At 38.6% G+C, this 17,475-nt stretch overlaps 1 protein-coding gene across 3 annotated transcripts in view; it reads right to left on the bottom strand.

The window, feature by feature from the left end:
- LOC122713126 (centrosomin) overlaps positions 1–17,475 on the bottom strand; it is a 29,074-nt gene that overhangs the window by 2,000 nt on the left and 9,599 nt on the right. For 2 of the 3 annotated variants that reach the window (XM_043933289.1, XM_043933288.1), the window contains exons 3-11: positions 8,725–8,942; positions 8,467–8,638; positions 8,234–8,373; positions 7,415–7,825; positions 7,037–7,267; positions 6,542–6,895; positions 2,400–2,507; positions 403–1,650; positions 7–294 (exon numbers count right to left, since the gene is read on the bottom strand). In XM_043933289.1, coding sequence (XP_043789224.1) covers positions 7–294; positions 403–1,650; positions 2,400–2,507; positions 6,542–6,895; positions 7,037–7,267; positions 7,415–7,825; positions 8,234–8,373; positions 8,467–8,638; positions 8,725–8,942 — 3,170 coding nt within the window. Of the gene's footprint in view, positions 1–6; positions 295–402; positions 1,651–2,399; positions 2,508–6,541; positions 6,896–7,036; positions 7,268–7,414; positions 7,826–8,233; positions 8,374–8,466; positions 8,639–8,724; positions 8,943–12,451; positions 12,673–17,475 lie in introns of those variants that run through there. The other variant, XM_043933290.1, reaches the window with a different exon arrangement.

The raw sequence follows: 17,475 nt of genomic DNA, 5'->3' as shown, positions 1-17,475 counted from the left end.
CCTAACCGTATCATTTTCTCTGTTAAGGGTTATCAACATCTCCGTCGACTTTCTTTCGGAATTCTCTTTGTAATGCATCAACTCGGCCTTCTGTTTATTCATTTCTGTTGCCATATTCTCCAAGTCGACCAGTTTCTTTTCCAATTGCGCTTTACGGGTGCTGTTCTGTTTATTTTCCTTTTTCAATGCGTGCACTTCGTGTATTCTTCTTTCCAACGCCGATTGCAATTTCTCGCAATACTTTTGCGATTTTTCCAACTTAATTATCAACGGCGATATTTTCTCGTCGAATAACTATAGATATATATATATATATATATATAAACGCGAAAAGAAATTTATTAGAAATCTCTTATTTAAAGAAATATTCGGCCGTTTCGAGCGAATAATTCTAATACTTACGCAATCGAAGGAAATCTTGGTGTTCAGCTCGCTTCTAAGAGCGCTCAACTCCGTGTACAATAAAGCGTTCGTTTCCTTGAGCTCTTGTATCTGATGATTAGCCTCGGAATCGTTCAAGTCGTTCTGATAAGATTTATAATAAGGCACGTATTCCAACGAATCCTCAGAGTCGGTGAAAGTCTTGGTATATTTGGAAAATCTAGATCTGTTCAAGGACTTTTGTTGAGTCTCCTGCAATCCGATCCTAGCCATCGATACGGTTCTGTCGGGTTCCGAGAACGCTTCCGAGTCGGACTGAGTGGATGTTTGGGTCTTGGCGCTGATCAAATTCTCGGATCGACTCTTCTTCACCGGATTATTGTCCATCGACCTCTGATTCGTGTCGCCCGGGTTGAACGCGTTTACGTCGTTGCTCGAAATCCCCTCGAGGGCGTTCACAAAATCGTCGGACAATATTTTCGAGTTCATCAAAACGTCGAACACGATCTTCCTCCGCTCGTTACCGATCGTGTCCGCGTAATCCCCGTTCTTAAGCATCTCCTTCATGAACTTGACCAAGTCTTTAAGATGCGTGCGCATCAATTCGCAATACTTCTTGACCCTTTCCGTTTTATTATCGCTGTATCCATCGATCTCCGTCGCGAAATCTGGTTTCGAAACTAGTTTCAACCATTTTAGGTAATCTACTTCCTTCTCGAGCTCATTTTTCTGGGCTACCAGCTTCTGTACATAGTCTGTCATAGTTTTTACGTCTATGGACTCGTTCCCGTCCACGTAGTTCAGTTGGACCACCTCATTGGTAAACGTTACCTTAATACCAATGTCGTTCAGCTCCTTGATCAGAGTGGAGAGCTGCGCCGTGGCGCTTTCTTGCGTCACGTCCGACTTGTTTCGGCTCCTTTCGTGACAGTGAGAGGCGGTCATGTGATTGTGAAGCTTGGCGATCTCCTTGTTCTTGCTCCACAGCTCCGTGTTCACGAGCTTCTGCAGATTCTGCGTCTTCACTTGCAATTCCTTCGACAGTTGCTCGATCTTTTCGTTCTTCTCCACGATCTCCGCCTCGCGTTGCTTAAGCTCCCGGATAAAATCCTCCCGTTTCGTCGAATCCTCCGCATCGTTTTTCGCTAGTTCACCCTTCAATTTCTCCAACTCGTTCACTTTGCCCTCCAGCTGCTCCATTATCGTCCGCTTCTCCATCTCTAGCGTCTCTATCTTCCTCTCTCTGTCCTGAAGTTGTCCTTTCAGTTCCTACCAGAGATAAATTTTAATTTCGAAATTTTTTTTCACGGTTAGAAAAAGTATACATTGCGCTATTGAATTTCGAGTACGTTCGAGTTCGTTGATCGTACGATCGTGAAAGAACATTTTTTTTTATCCGATATCAGGATAATATTCAGCAATGCTTTCAGATATCGAAAGTTGCGAAACGGTGTGTTGGTGTGATTTAACCTAAGAAAATTATTTTATGCGTGGCAATTTATTTTCAGGAGGAGCATTGTCGGTACGTTACGTTTCAGCGTTGATCTCAATTTTACAATATTACAGCATTTATCTATGTAATAATTTTATTTAGAATTCCGAACGAATAGAATTTATTTGATTTATTTTATCACAGATCTCGAATACTGTGCGAAATATTTAAGAATTCGTAGAAGAAATGAAAGCAATGCTAATTCCACTGAAAAATAATAGATACGTGTTTCTAGAATGGAAAAAAAAAAAGTACAGAGAAATATGGATAATCTACTTTCTCTCTTGATATTTTCTTTTACTTTCGCACGTTAAAATAATCGAAATCTATCCTACATTGAAATATCTATCCAATTTCTTCGGTTAATTAATTAATTAAAATATTGGAAACATCGATCCTGTTTAGCATCTCTTCTTCTCTTTGGACGACGTGAACATCTCTTAACAGTTGTAGGTAACGAGGATACAATAGCAATATCGAAGCAGAAATTTTCACAAAGGAGAAGTGGCAATTAATAGGAAATTACCTCCGATTCGACTTCGTTCTCCTTCTCCAAACGACTCTTCTCAGCCTTGATGGCATCTATTTGGTCTCGTAGGTCGTTTATTTTGGCTTCCATTTCATCGAATCGTTGCTGCACATATAAAGTATAGTTCTCGTCAATAAAACTCGGAAACAAATCGGTTGGAACGATCGATAAGCTTTATTTGCAAGAACAACTGCGATTACAGATATGGTGTAATAGTACAAAAGTTTGCGTGCGATCAATTTGGATCGAAATCGTGCGAATTATTTAAGAGAGGGAAAAGAGTATTTCGTGTATTTCGTGGACGAACCCCATTATCGGAACCCCATGGACGGGAAAGGTGGAACAACATTTTACACACGCTAATTTAACATCGTGTAGAGATGTAATTTTTTTTTTCCTTTTTTTTTTTTTTTCAATTTTGTTTAATTTGTATTCGTGATTATATTATAAGGGTATTTAGATTTTCGGTTTCCTTGACCAACTGCGCGGCGAGACAAGGGTAACAATATCTGGCTCCTAAAATAAAGAAAAAAATAATTCTAATTTGTAACTTTTACTTTCTTCTGACTGGTTGATATATTTTTGACAATTCTTTAGATACTACTTTCGAAGAATTGTGAAATTGAAAATTAGCGATAGCATGTTGCGAAGATGATCGTACGAAAGGAAGAGAAAAATTGGAGACGAAGAAAAGGAGGATAGAGAAACGAGGAAATGTTAATGGTGAATTAATTGTATGCTTGAAATGGTGTTTTAAATTGATACTCTACGTGAGAAGAGCATAGCTAAAGCTTTTAAGCGATAATTGATACTTTCTACGAAATGAAAATTTTTAAAGCGAAAGACTTTGTTTAATTTAATTTAACAGTTTTACGAAATCAATGATTACTCGAAGCTTATCCCATATCGGCGAGGAAGAAGTTTAAATACTCAACTTCCGGTGTTAAAAAAAGATTAAAAGTCTGAATCTTGATATCATTGCGTTACAAGCGAAATCAAATTAATAATAATAATCATCGATTCTTTCTAATAATTTTAATTCAACAAAGCAAAAAAAGAAGAAAAAAAAATCTCAAATTTGATTTTTACGATGAATTTTTCCAGGAAGACATCACTTGTTACGTCTACCTACCTCCATTCTCATCGAGGCGCACAAACAGGAGAACATTTTTATCGTATTTTTTTGTTTTTATTTCGATTTCCGTTCGATTTAATTACGTTGAATTAATCCTTGATAGATAATACTCGACGCAAATGCTACGATTATTTCTAGCACTGGCGGAATATCTGTGACGGAAAAATGACGCACGAGAACGGCGTTTTCTTCTCGGCTCGATTTCCCTTATTATCTTTCGATCAATTTCAAATCGCGAGAAATCGTCGAAATTCTTCTTCTTTATCTCCGTTATTTATATCTCTCGTCAAAAAAAAAAATATATAAATAAACAAATACGCATAAACTAACAACGTTTCTCTATTCAATCTCAATCGAGAGTCGTTTTCCTCTTCTTCTTTTTCTTCTTCTTCTTCTTCTTCTTCTTCTTGTTCTTCTTCGTTTAGACGAGAGAGAGAGAGAAAGAGAGAGAGAAAAAAGTTACACTCTTTCGAATTCGTTTCAAGCTTCGAGAGGAAAAAAAGAGTCACACTCGTTTCAATTTTTTTCCGTTTTACTCTGTTGTATCTTATCGTACGTGTGATCTCTCTCTCTTTCTCTAATCGTAAAAATGTGAAAGAGAGAAAGGACAATAATAATAATAATAATAATAATAACAATAATCTCGTCTCCGAGTCTCCTCGACCGAGACTATTTCGTCGATCGTTAAACGCGTTTGTTGTACAAACTGTGTAAATCGTCGTGCGTTTGTAATCGTCGTTCGTCGTGGATGTAACCACGGTGGTTTGGAAAACGGTTTCGAGACGAATTTTCGTGCGAGGACTGCGAGGCTTGGAGCGAATCGCGCAGACTTCGCGAGCGGACTGTCTCTATTATTAGATGAAAGGCACGTCTTCGGTTTGGTATCTCGAAGCTAGCGGCCGCATCAACCGGGACGCACGTTGTTCCACGAAAATCGCTCGATAAACCGACGGTATCCGACCCGCTGATGAACAGTTCGTTTCGTTTCGCGTAATTCGCGGTTGCCTCGACGGGTGTAACTCGCGTGTAGGATGCGAATTATCGGTGAAAGAGGTTTGGAATTGAGCTAAGCTGCCTCTTAAGGAGCAGTTTAAACGGGTAGCTTCGTTTGAGATGTAATTTTCTCATTTCTGATTCGAGCGAAGAAAGTTGGGATGCCCGAAGGGGAACGAGGTCAAGTATGTTGATTTAATTGACTCGAATAATGAAGGCGAGTTAACTCTCCGAGAGATCTCTGAATTAGGCTCGTCACTTTTAGAGGTGATTGCCTTTAGAGGGTAGTTGAGGAGGGACTTGAGAAGTCGTTTGCCAATTCTTGCCTTTGATTCGATCGTTCGATTTCTTTTGGCCCTGCCCCGCGAAGATTAAACGAAAGAGTCGATGTATGGTGTGTTCGATGTAATATCTCCCCGGCTCGAAATAAATATCGTTGTCCTTTTTCGCGATAAAAAATTACGATAATTATAAATATCTAAGCAGTGATATATTCCACGACAAAAAAGTGTAGGGAATAGGATGATAAATTTGGATTTTGAAACTCCGTTGAAATCCTTGGGCCAATTAATTAAAAGTATATATATATAGATTGGTCCATGGATGAGAGATTTCGAAAATCGAGGAAATACCGATTCTTTCGAAACTATACGTAAAACTGTTAAAAAATCTTTGTTGAAAATATGAAAATAATTTGTAAACGATATTTCCAATATAATTTATACTCATTTTTGTTAATGTACACTTTGTTTAAATTCAACTAAAATTAGGCAATTAGACAATATTCATAAACGTGAAACGAGTATTCAATTTATTTTGTCGAAAGTTTTGACAACTTAATTTTTAAATTTTAAACGATCTTCGATATTCCTTGTTGTTCACATATGAGAAACGTAGATTGATTATGTTGCAATTAGCTTGTTAAAGTTCGAGAGGCGTGTTGTTGTGTATAAATAGAGATAAAATAACGTAACGTAATACCGTGGAGTAATTGTCAGAGCGATTATAAAAAAAAAAAATTGTACAAAAATTTGTTCAAACTACGCGATTGAAATTAAAAAATCGTTCTTCGAAATTACATAATCGTGTAAAATAAAATCTCGATGCAGCAATACACAAATTAAAGGCATCGTTTTACTTTCTTACATGCCATGCGTTAACACTACAACTTCGTGCAAAAAAAATATATGCACAAAAAAAAAACTCAATTACTTCCTAAGAAAAGTTACAAAAAAGTAAAGAAAAAAATTCTGTAACTTGTATTAAATACGAAATAAAATAAATAAAATAAAATATAAATTAAATAGAACAACACAAGTATAAAAAAAAAAAAAGAGAGAGAGAGAGAGACAAATAGAGAGAAGAAACATCGTCAATGGAGGAATTGAACTCGTGTCGAAACTCGTGTTTGATGAGTTTTTTTTTTTTTTTTTTTAAAAAAGAAAAAAAAAAAGGTTCTTTAAAAAAAATTACTACAACTCGAATCGAATAATCCTTGATCATGTATGTTCAAATCTTTTATGCGTACATGTTGATTAGCGCAGAAGAACTACTTGTGGTCGCATCGGTAAGGATATCGAAAAGTAATGAACAGTGCCCCAAAGCGATAAGTGTCATGCAGTGAGAGTGATGATGGCGATAAAGCAGAAAAGGAGAAGTAGAAGATGTTAGGTGAATTCAGTATCTCTGAAAGAAAGAGAAATGATCGATAATTCTAAGCCATTCCGTTTTTCACTATTCCGTGTTCCTCGTTAGAAGCGGAATGTGTTTTGCAAAATCCAAACGTTGTCTCTACATTTGCGAACGGTTCATACAGCATCCCATTGACTATTTAAATGAAAAATGAAAAATTGAATTCGATTCAATTTAATTAAATGCCGACGAGGGAAATGAAAAATTTCGAGACGATCTCGAAACTGAGTTTCAAGCCTAGGGAACAAATTTTGAACACCATATGATTCTTCAGAAACGTAGAGACAAGCATGCAGAGTCGAAAAATCATGATGTCGACCTGAGTGCTGGGATCACGCTCTGGATCATCTGTCATGTCGGTGCTGAAGTCTCTTCGTACGAATTGATTGTGACCATCCCTCGAGGCTTTCAAGCTCTCGCACTCTCGCAGCCTGTTCAATTCGATTTCCAACTCCATGATTTTCTGTTCCTTCCTTAGCTTCGTGTTTTCCAATTGCTGCTGCCTCTCCATAAAACCTTGAATAGTCTTGATCGCTTTCTCGTGTTCACCCTCTAGTTTCTTCAATTTGTAATCGGTTGTTTCAACGTGCTTCTGCATATTGCATAATTTCAATACCAACTGCTTTCTCGTTTCCTCTTGGCGTTTCAATTCACTTTCTTTATCTTCTATTTCCTGAATCAGAGAGAGAGAGAGAGAGATCATTTCAAAATGAGATATGGATTAGACAGGTTTTAGACAGGTTTTTCGAGAGTCGTTGTACGTATAAATTGTGGGCAAGGAACACAAAAGAAGAGGAAAGTTTCTGCGACGAACCTTGATTAAATCTCTCACGTCTTTGATCTCTCCGCTTAAACCATGCACCGGCGACTTCATTCTCGTTGACCTTTCTCGATTCGGTTCCCAATCGAGACAAGTGTTTACCCTCTTCGTCATTCCTTGCATAGTTACCTTTTGTCCCATTCTCGTTTGCAAGGGATCTTCGTTTGGATTCACAGTCGACGGACTATTAGGGGGTGATGATCTCTTCGCATATCCATTCTCGAACTGTAATGTAATCATAAAATGTAATGTAATCATAAAAGATATTTTTCTTTCTTTTTTTTTTCATTAAAAAAACAGATGGATATTTAGATAGAATTAATATGCAAATATCATAAATTAAACAAATGGATAGATAATTCGATACGTTACTTGAGAGAGGAGGGCGCGATGTTTGTTGTTCAAGTCGGTGAGGGCATCGTCCCTGGTTTTTATAGAAACCCTTAACTGATCGACTTGCTTCTTCCTTTTCTCTGAAACGGCGTTCAACTCTTCGTACAGCCGACACCTCTCTTCCAGCTGTAAATTTTTTTCCTTAATGACTCTTTCTTTCTCGAGCAGCTCGTTTTTGCACTGCTGCACGACAGTGTCCCTTTTCAACAGATGTTCCTCCAGTTCTTTTACTCTCAACCGTAGCGCCCCAATGTCTTCCAGCCTCTCCGCGTCCAAATTCTCTTTCAAACGCGTCTCAGCCTCTAAACGTTCCCTGAATTCATCCCGTTCGCTCTCGAGTTCTTGCGCCCAGACGCGTTCCTCATCCAAACTGCTCGTCACCTGTTTCACCTACGTTCATCATCGCACGCCAATTAATAATTCAATAATAATTTCATAATATTACGCCAGTATGTATTTCGTGGAACAATAGAGTTGAAGAAGATGCGCATTTGTGAACGAACAAAAATATACTGATTAATTTTTTCCCCCCCTTTTTTTCTTTTCTTTTAAACGATAACTCGCTTATCGAGTTATTCTTTCGCGGTGAAGGAAGTGTAATGAAGATAGCGTCGAAATGGCAGCGCAGATAAAAGAGAAAATTATATTGTAAATAGAACGATCGAAAATTTATGTGTTTATTACTTTGGCAAGATATTGTATAAAATCTTGGATCGAAGAATTCGACTTTTTTTTCGAAGAGATATATTCTCAAGAAAGANTTTTTTTTTTTTTTTTTTTTTTTAATGATCGTTTTACCTCAGCTTCTAGAGATGCAACGAGCTCCTCCATTTGATGCAATTTCTCCTCGTTCTCCAACGCCTTTTCCGGCGTAATTCCGAAAGCTTCCTTGTAATAGATAGACGCATCAACCATTTTTTCTTGATATTCAGCTAATTCTAAAAGTCGGAACAAAGTAGAAATTCCATTTAGAAATTTAACCGCGATAAAATAAAGTTTTATAAGAAGATATTATAATATGGCATATATACCCTTCTCGAGTTTTCTGATTTTTTCCCGTTCGTTTTCAAGCGATTGTTGGTACTGAGCTTGGTTCCGGGAGGAAACTTCTTTCTGTTCCTCGATTAATTCAAACGCTTTCGCTGCCTGGCTGAGAAGTTCCTGTTTCTCAACCAACTCTTTCCTCAACGACTCAATTTCCACCTGACAACGAAACAAAAGAGATGATTGGCGCTTTGATTTGGTAATTGGACATTTAAAGAAGGCAAATTTTGGATTCTATGAGAAACCTTCAATTCAATATTCTTCTTTATCGCATTTTCATCAGCCGATGTAATCCCCATTCGCTCCTCGAGAAAGTAGATCCGTAATTTAAGGTTGAAATTCTCCTTTTTAAGAGCCTCCAATTGATCTTCGTATTCTTTCATCGTTCTACCAATTCCTGTCCCCTCTCTGCTTCCAATCATCCCCGCTGGGGAGGTTTTCCCGGGTGATCTCACGTTTGCACCTAAAACAGAATAACCCAGAAGAAACCATATTTTAATTTGTCCAAATTTTTTTCCTCCGGAGATATTGATGAGATATTCATGCACACACGTTTCAAATACACGATACGACGAACGTTTTAAATCGGTCATTTTGCATTTGCACGTGTAATTGTAAGTGATATAGATCCTTACTTTCCATAGTTAATATAGCAGATACGGTTTATCTAATAATACCGTGGGGTCACGTCAACACGAGTGCATTTCTTTCCTAAGTCATTTCTTCAATGAAAATTTACCACGAATTCTCAATTCCGTAAGATTTGTTCCACCCCTTTCACCCGTTGCCCTCGTTAATAGTCCGTCGACGAATCACCGATCCGAATACAGAAACAAGAAACAGGATTACATCGATCCGGTGCAGGCAACGTTATCTTTAACATTTACGTGTTGGACATTAGTACCCAAATTTTGTGCGATCACGTTTACAGATGATGACAGTTCCTGCCCCTAACCCGTCCCCTGACTAATGCAATTGAAGCTGTTCGAATCGATGGGCAGGATCGTAGGATAAAAGACGAGCTATCGATGACAAGAAGCTGCAAATTCTCATTTATCGTTTTCGAGGTTACCCGAAAAGCTTTGCGATCGAATTTAACGATCGATCGAAAAGATATTCGTATTCTTTTACAAAGTTCAATTTTAGTGTTCCAATATCGTGTCGTTGCGATATTTTTCTTTCCCATTTTGGACAACGATATTTCGTTTATTTAAGAAAAAAAAAAAATTATTCGCGATAACAAATGAATCGAACGAACACACTTTTGCTTTGCAAGTATCTTTTCATTTCTTATTCGAAATAACTCGATCTGCACCCGCGAATAGTCCAAATATATTTTCTCTTCATTTTGGACAACGACATTTAATTTAATTAAGAAAAAAAAATTATTCGCGATAACAAATGAACAGAATGAACAGAATGAATACAATTTTGCTTTGCAAGTTTTTTTTCATTTCTTATTCGAAATAACTCGATCTGCATCCGCGAATAGTCTAAATATATTTTCTCTTCATTTTGGACAACGACATTTAATTTAATTAAGAAACAAAAAAATTATTCGCGATAACAAATGAATGGAATGAACACAATTCTGCTTTGCAAGTATCTTTTCATTTCTTATTCGAAATAATTCGAAATAATTTGAAATAATACTCTGCATCCGCAAATAGTCCAAATATATTTTCCCTTCATTTTGGACGACATTTAATTTAATTAAGAAACAAAAAAATTATTCGCGATAACAAATGAATGGAAATCTAACGAACAAAGCTTTGTATCTTTTCATTTCTTATTCGAAATAATTCGAATTGCATCCGCGAGTAGTCTAAATATATTTTCCCTTCATTTTGGACAACAATATTTAATTTAATTAAGAAAAAAAATTTTTTGCGATAATAAATGAATGGAATGAACACAATTTTGCTTTGCAAGTATCTTTTCATTTCTTATTTCAAATAACTCGAATTGCATTCGTAATCTAAATATATTTTCTCTTCATTTTGGACAACGACATTTAATTTAATTAAGAAACAAAAAAATTATTCGCGATAACAAATGAATGGAACGAAGAGTTTCGTATCTTTTCATTTCTTATTTCGAAACAACTCTGTCTGGATCCGCAAGTAGCCCCAACTTCAAATATACTTCGACAGCGTATTCGAATCGGCGGCAGTGGACGGACTCCTCCGAAGCACGGAGCAAAAGGGACGAGTCCCGGGGGAAAATCGCTCGTAATGCAAACACGACGAACGCGAAGGCAAAGATAAGCGGGGCACGACGATTAGATCGATCCCTTTTAAGGGAACGATCCCGGCCCGGTGACTAATGGACGAAGCGGAGAGACGAGTCAGGAGATCGATCGAGTTGGGGATACGCGATTTTTTCTCCAGATGCGCTTGTTGCAATGATTGAACGTTGAATCGATCCTATTCTCGAATTCGCGGCCGAGCCACGTGAGCCGGTGCCAATTTCGCCATTTTAAACGGGCGCCGCCGTCTTCCTCCCTTTTAAATCTTTTTTGGCGCGCCACCAAGCGCCGTTAAACCTTTCACCCTCCTTCGCCTCCAACGTCGTCTTCGACGCGCACTCTTCTTCGTTTCGCGCACATTTTTACAACCCACCCTCCCCGCCTTCCTTCTACTCTCCTTCGTCATCCAGTGTCGCGCCAGTTCGTTAGTTAGCCTCCCCTCCCTCCTCCCCTTCTCGAATCGGCCGTGAAATGCTTTTAATGAACGTTTGGAAATCGTCGAATATTGGGATACGCGACTCGAAGAAAGTCGCTTGTTTGGTTACCTTCAAGGAGAGGAAATTGTGCGTTCAGTCGAATTGGATGGTCGAAGAATTAATAAGGAGTTTCTTTTAGAGTCCTCTTCTTGAATACAACTACCTAGAATTCTTTAGAAACACTTTTTAGCATCTTTTAGCATTCAGAATCGAAAGTTTCGCAACTTTCTCGATGCGAACGTCTGAACGAGAGGATGGGTATCGTTGAATTCTAATTAACAGTTCGGAGAGGGAAAAGGGAGAAGATGAAGGTCGTTAGGAAAAAAAGGTGGCTCGAGTTCGGACGAAGCAAGCATTTCAAACCGCATTGAATACACAGTCACGAACGAACGAATTATCGAATTTCGATAATTCTCCGTATGAAAATATCCGTATATCCCGGTGAAATTCCATTGGCGGTGGTTGGCGGAGCGGATTCGAAAGCACGTAGACGACACGTGAACTTTGATTCGTGAGATGAAAATCATTGAAACATAAAGGAAAGACGAATGAAAATAATATATCTCGATGATAAGTTGTGGTAACGAAGCAACCAGAGGGCAAAGAAACGGAATACGTGCTGCCATTTGTGCTTTAATACGGTCTATTAAGCTCGACAGTTTGCGACACGACCTTTCTTTGTGCGGTGTAAATCATCGCGAACAGGGACCCGCCATTGGATGCATTCAGCAAGGTATAAATATATAGTTGATTGGTTTTATTCTTTCTTCGGTGGGACAAAGCGATTCAAGGTCGAGAGCGAGTGTATTGAAGTATGTATTGAAAATACGATTAAATAATTTCAATAATTTTTTTCCTTTTCCCTTTAATTTTTCGAATTGTAAGAATATTTGGTAGGCGGGCAGCAGACAATTTCAAAGATAGCAATCGCGTTATCGACGGAGCAACTCGTGTTACGTAATTCGATATAAATTTTATCTCTCCTCTATTACGATCGTTCATCGATAGATTGCACATTGGCGAGAAGATTTGACTTATCCTTGAACGAAATGCAATTATATCGAACTGCATGGTATATCGAATAATATAGCGCAATATATTGTGGAAATTTTAATTTCGATTCGATCTCTCGCATTGCACGCACACACACGACGAAACTTTTTACTTCTCGACAAACGCGATTAAATAATATAAACGTGTAAGATACGTTACGAGCTATTATTAATATTGTTGTTCAATTTTTCGTACCGAACATGACGTGAACTTGTATAGGTCTGTCCTGGACGATACCGAAGGTGTTCGAAGTGTCAGGGAGCGACCTACCACATCCCATGCCACGTGGAATCTTGCGTAAAGAGTTACATTTTAAGGCCTGTTCCAGAACCGATCGAAACGCGAATAAAAAGCGAAGGGAAGAGCACTTCGGTTTTCGGATCGAGATATTTCACGTCTTCCCGTGACGACCGTGCAAACGCAAACTGAGATAGAATGGCAGAGCAGCGCCAAAGTTTACATCGCAATAACCTACAGTTAAAATTATATTCAGAGCATATATCGTGCTTCGTATAGTCAAACGTTTCAAGGATTCTTCGAAGCGCAGCTGCACGGAACAATGGCAGGCTTTGGAAAAATTGTCAATTTCTTTTCGACCAACTTAGAGATTATTTCTCCGGGTTTGGACTCTGCTTGGACCTTTTGCAAATCTCCCTTTGTTTTATTGTTTCCTGAAAATTTTCTCCAGGGTTAAGAGGTTTTCAAGTTGTAAAATTCATTACAAATTGTGCTTCGCTTACCTGAGAAAACCTTAGTTTATAATATCTTGTCTCGGTTATTAAGTGCGAGGGAAAAAATAAAAATCTCTAAGTTCATAAATATTTATTGCTGGTAATATTTTAAAGATTTATAGAAGACTCAACAGTAAATTTGATTACGATTATAAATTATGTATTAAAGCGGATTTCGTGTAGCAGAAAAGATTGTTCCGAACATTAATGAAAAGTAGAAAACGTTGTTTTGAAAGATTTACGAGTTTCGTATTATCGGTGAAAAAAATTATCGATAAGCTCCAATTCTTGATATTCAACTTTATCCAAGATTAAAGAATTTATCATTGTTGAAATATTATTTATTTTTGATCGTTGATTTTTGTATATTTTTAAGAGGAAGAAATAGCAAATCTTCTTTCTAAATCGATTTATTTATTTAAGATGTCAAAACACCAGGCTATTTTTACATTTCTCAGACAGCGAGTTGCGAAACCTCCTCGTTGACAATGTTAGTATCGCGATTCTACTCAATCAATAACTGAGCGGTAAAATAAAGATGTAAAATAAAACCGTCGAACAAAAACTTTCAATTTTTCAATCGAGCATCGAATCTTTATTCCGCATACTTTTACATTTCGAAATCGGAATCAGCTAGATATCGTTATACCCGCGGAAAAGCGAACGTGTAATACAAGTAGATTTTCAAACGGGAAGCAAATCTTATTCCACGTCCATACGCTAGATTGATCACAGGAAACTGTCATATCCTAATATGCGTTTCCCTCTTACGGTTACAAGCACGTTTCAAATTTCAACCGAGTCCTGTTTCCACTCGAGTTCTACTCCTTAATGCAGTTCCTGTGCAATGTCAACCACAATGTGCGCCACGTGTTCCATCCCCGGCAAGTGGATATGTATATATAAATTATCGTCTATTTACACGCACACATGCATACACGTGTTACGAAGAAGAGTAGTGGTACAAAGAAGATAGATAAAGATACCGAGCTTCGTTTTAATCATTTTAATAATAGAACCGAGTATTTTTCGCTTGGAGAAGAAAGGTCTTACGATCAAACTCTTTCTACGTTCTATTTTCTCAAAGAATCGACATAAGCGGTTGTTCGCGGTCCGTTGAGAGAAACTGTCGGTAAAGTCGAACGGCTAAATTATCCGTAGAGTCAACGTGTCAACTCCGACGATACTTCCGGTCAATGAATTTCTGCGATTTAGGTATCGGTGCAAGTGCAATATCGACTTTGAGTCTCGGCACCGTCGAGCAGACACGGAGCTCGAGTATTTATAGATGACACATTTAGGCCAGCGAGAAGCAACTATCTTTATTTTGGCAGGCCGCTCTCCAGGCCCACGGTGTGTGCCTGTCCGACCTGGTGTAGCAATTAAAGTCACGAGAAATCGTCTCGGGCATAAGCTCGTGCAATTGTAATTTCACGAGGTTCAGCATCGACCCTATTAATCGTTTAGGCCGCGGAGATTCAGAAACGGATTCGGCCAGAAGCGGCTATTTTCGGTCGCTCGAACTAACCGCCGCCGGTATTGCGACATCGTGTATTACCTTTGCTAACGCCTCAACCGAAAGAAAATGCGATCGATATTATATGCGTCTAATTATCGACTCGATCGAATCGAGCGGAAAAATAGAAAAGAAGATTGGGGATTCGTTGGGTGGAGAACATTTTTGAGATAGTCGGGATTTTTAATTATCGATCCCGATCGATAGATCGAGAAAATAAATGTTTCCATTGATAATATTAATACGGGATTTAACACGAGAGATAGAAGATAATACTTTTCTCGATTTTTTTCGAAATTTGTCGAGAGAAGTTTATTATTTATTAGGAAGGAAAAATGATCAAAGATTGGTAGAATTATCGATCTACTTATCTATCATACTTTATTCTGTGTCCTTTGCACAGCGCATCCGAGTTGCATGCTCTAACATGCTTCTAAACTTAGAACGCGTATCGCGAGTGTCGGGGACAATAAAAGTAGGAATAAAGCTACAAATTACCGATTCAACGACGTTAAATCTACACGCGTGTAGCGAAGCATTCTTGCTCGCATATTTCTTCACTCTTTGACATAAATATTGGAGAACGTATTATTCAATTTTGATTAAAACAAATTTGCCTAAACCTAAAAGATTGACGAACAAAACTGCACTGTTAATTAATTCCCTGGAAATCGTAGTAGAAATTTCAGACCAATAAAAATTTCTCGAAATGATCTCGAGGATAAGTTTTTAAAAAGTTTTTAAAAAAAAAAATTCGATTTTTGGAAAAATAAATTTCCAATCTTTTTTAAAAAATTTTTTTAACACGACTATGCGTAGATAATAGGTAAAAATAACATTGGCACTCAAACTATCGTTCAATTTATAAAGATACTAGATTTTCGTAGACTCGTAGGCGTCTGGCTCGATCCCAATCATGTCAAAGTATAAATGAAAATGACACGGGAATAGTAATTTAGAAACGGGTAATTAAGCTTGGCCACACTCGTCATTTAATCATTCGCCAAATTATACGTATATATACGTCGCTTAAATGTCTCTTATTCTCTCTTATTCTCGGGCAAATCTCGTACAGCATCTTCAATCGTCTCTTCAGAAAAATTAAACAATGGATGTGGAACAGTGAAGGAGTACTATTCCTTTGGCAGAAAAGCAGAATCAATCGAAAGTTTGGCTAACAACGCGCTAAAACGCGTTTGGTATTCAATACAAATTTCGCATTCCCGAGCCGGGGGAGAGAAAGTTTGAACGATAGGAGAGGCCGAGCAGCTGGAGAAACAAACAGTCGACTCGCTTGGACAATGCACCCCGGTGTGCATCGTGTGTATCCTATCCTATGTTGAAACGAGATCACACGGGTTGAAATTCGTTCGCAAAGGTGGCGAATATCGCGGTGGCAAAATCACGGGGCAACGTGTTACAGAAATAAATACAGAGTCGCGACATGTTTTCTCCCTCCCTCTCCCTTCTTCACACCGCGGAACCTACAGAAATAAATGGGGATCACCGCTTCCTGTAATTTGAGATTAAAAAAAACATTTCTCCAGGACGCGTCTAGGATGAACATTTTTCTCGTAAAATTATTCTCTTCCTACGAAATTCTTCGCAGAGATTCGGATCGAAGTTAACACGGAAATAACATCCCCTCGATGTTTCAAAGAGGTGACACGAAAGTTGCGCGCCTCGAAAACTTACAAAGAAGTCTCGCATTCCGTAGATCGCTATGTCGATGCAATAAAGTGCTATATATAAACTGGTGGAAATTCGCGTAAAAAAACGGAAGGGTATCGTAAATACTTCTTCCTTCATTCCAGAGAGTTAACAGTAACAAATTAGAATCTCTCCCGATACCCTCCTTTATTATTTCCAAAGAATATCTTCTACGAATAGAAAATAATCGGAAAAATGTACGCACAAAGTATAATAAATAAATCGCCTCGATCGTTGTTATCTCGAAACATCATCATCGAAACTATCTCGTCGATTTACAACCTGGACTCGAGAATTCGCACAATTCCGCCATTCCGAAAGAAACATTCGTGGAATTCGCCTCAGCGCAACGTCCCTTTAACCGTCCTCGAGACGGACCCAGTAAAACTTAATCAATCCGGATTTCAATTATTCTCCGTGCGTGATCGCACCATCTCGCTCCAATCGAATAGCGAAATCAAGCGCAGGCCAGCTGCAGCTGTTGCAAAGCTGAGGGATCGGCGTTCGTTTCGCGCGCAAACGTGGAACATGAACGATCTTCATCTAGATGGATCGTGGATCGCGGAAACCTCTTGGGGATGGAAGCAGCGTCGGCCGGCTCCTGGCACAGATTCGTTTACCAACGGCCAAATTTATGCGTAAAGCTGGCGGCCGATATAGCCGCCAACGCTTTTGGCCAATGGCCACGCATTTCCCTCCTCTAGAAACCTCGCTGTACCAGCGTTGCGTGTTCCAATATCTGTGAAAGAAATCGATCGTGTTCCATCGATCGTAGTTTCTCGATCGTTGGGATGAATCGGAGGCGGCAAACTGGTGCTTGCGCGACATGGCTTGGAAGGAATGAAGAGACGGGCCTCGAAGAGAGGTTACGTATCGGTGTCCGTAAAATAGCTGTGGAACAAGGTTCGTTGCCCCGTTTCCATCGCGATAGATGCAACTCGGTTTGTGTGACGCCACGCTGCGCGAATTCTCGCGGGCTTTTATTGTATCAAGTGGTGCGGGGGATTATCGTTACAACGCAACGAATGCCCGTGGATCTTCTCGGAGAGAAGACGATGACTGTTCTTAGATAGGAAAGAGTAGTAATTTCGCCAATTACTTCGAAACGTATATAATATTAATATTAATATTAGTTAAATGGAAATGAATAATACTCGAACTTTGATCCAAATAAGAACGAGTATAGAATCTAGTATAGTAGACTTTTCTCCGATAAATCGGGGTCCCCAGTTGATAAGCGAGAAGGTTGACGTTACTTAAAA

The sequence above is a fragment of the Apis laboriosa genome, unplaced genomic scaffold (genome assembly GCF_014066325.1).
Source record: "Apis laboriosa isolate Shangri-la unplaced genomic scaffold, ASM1406632v1 scaffold22_cov146, whole genome shotgun sequence".
Taxonomy (NCBI): domain Eukaryota; kingdom Metazoa; phylum Arthropoda; class Insecta; order Hymenoptera; family Apidae; genus Apis; species Apis laboriosa.
The sequence above is the reverse complement of the archived record's forward strand: the minus strand, read 5'-3'. Positions and strand labels throughout refer to the sequence as shown.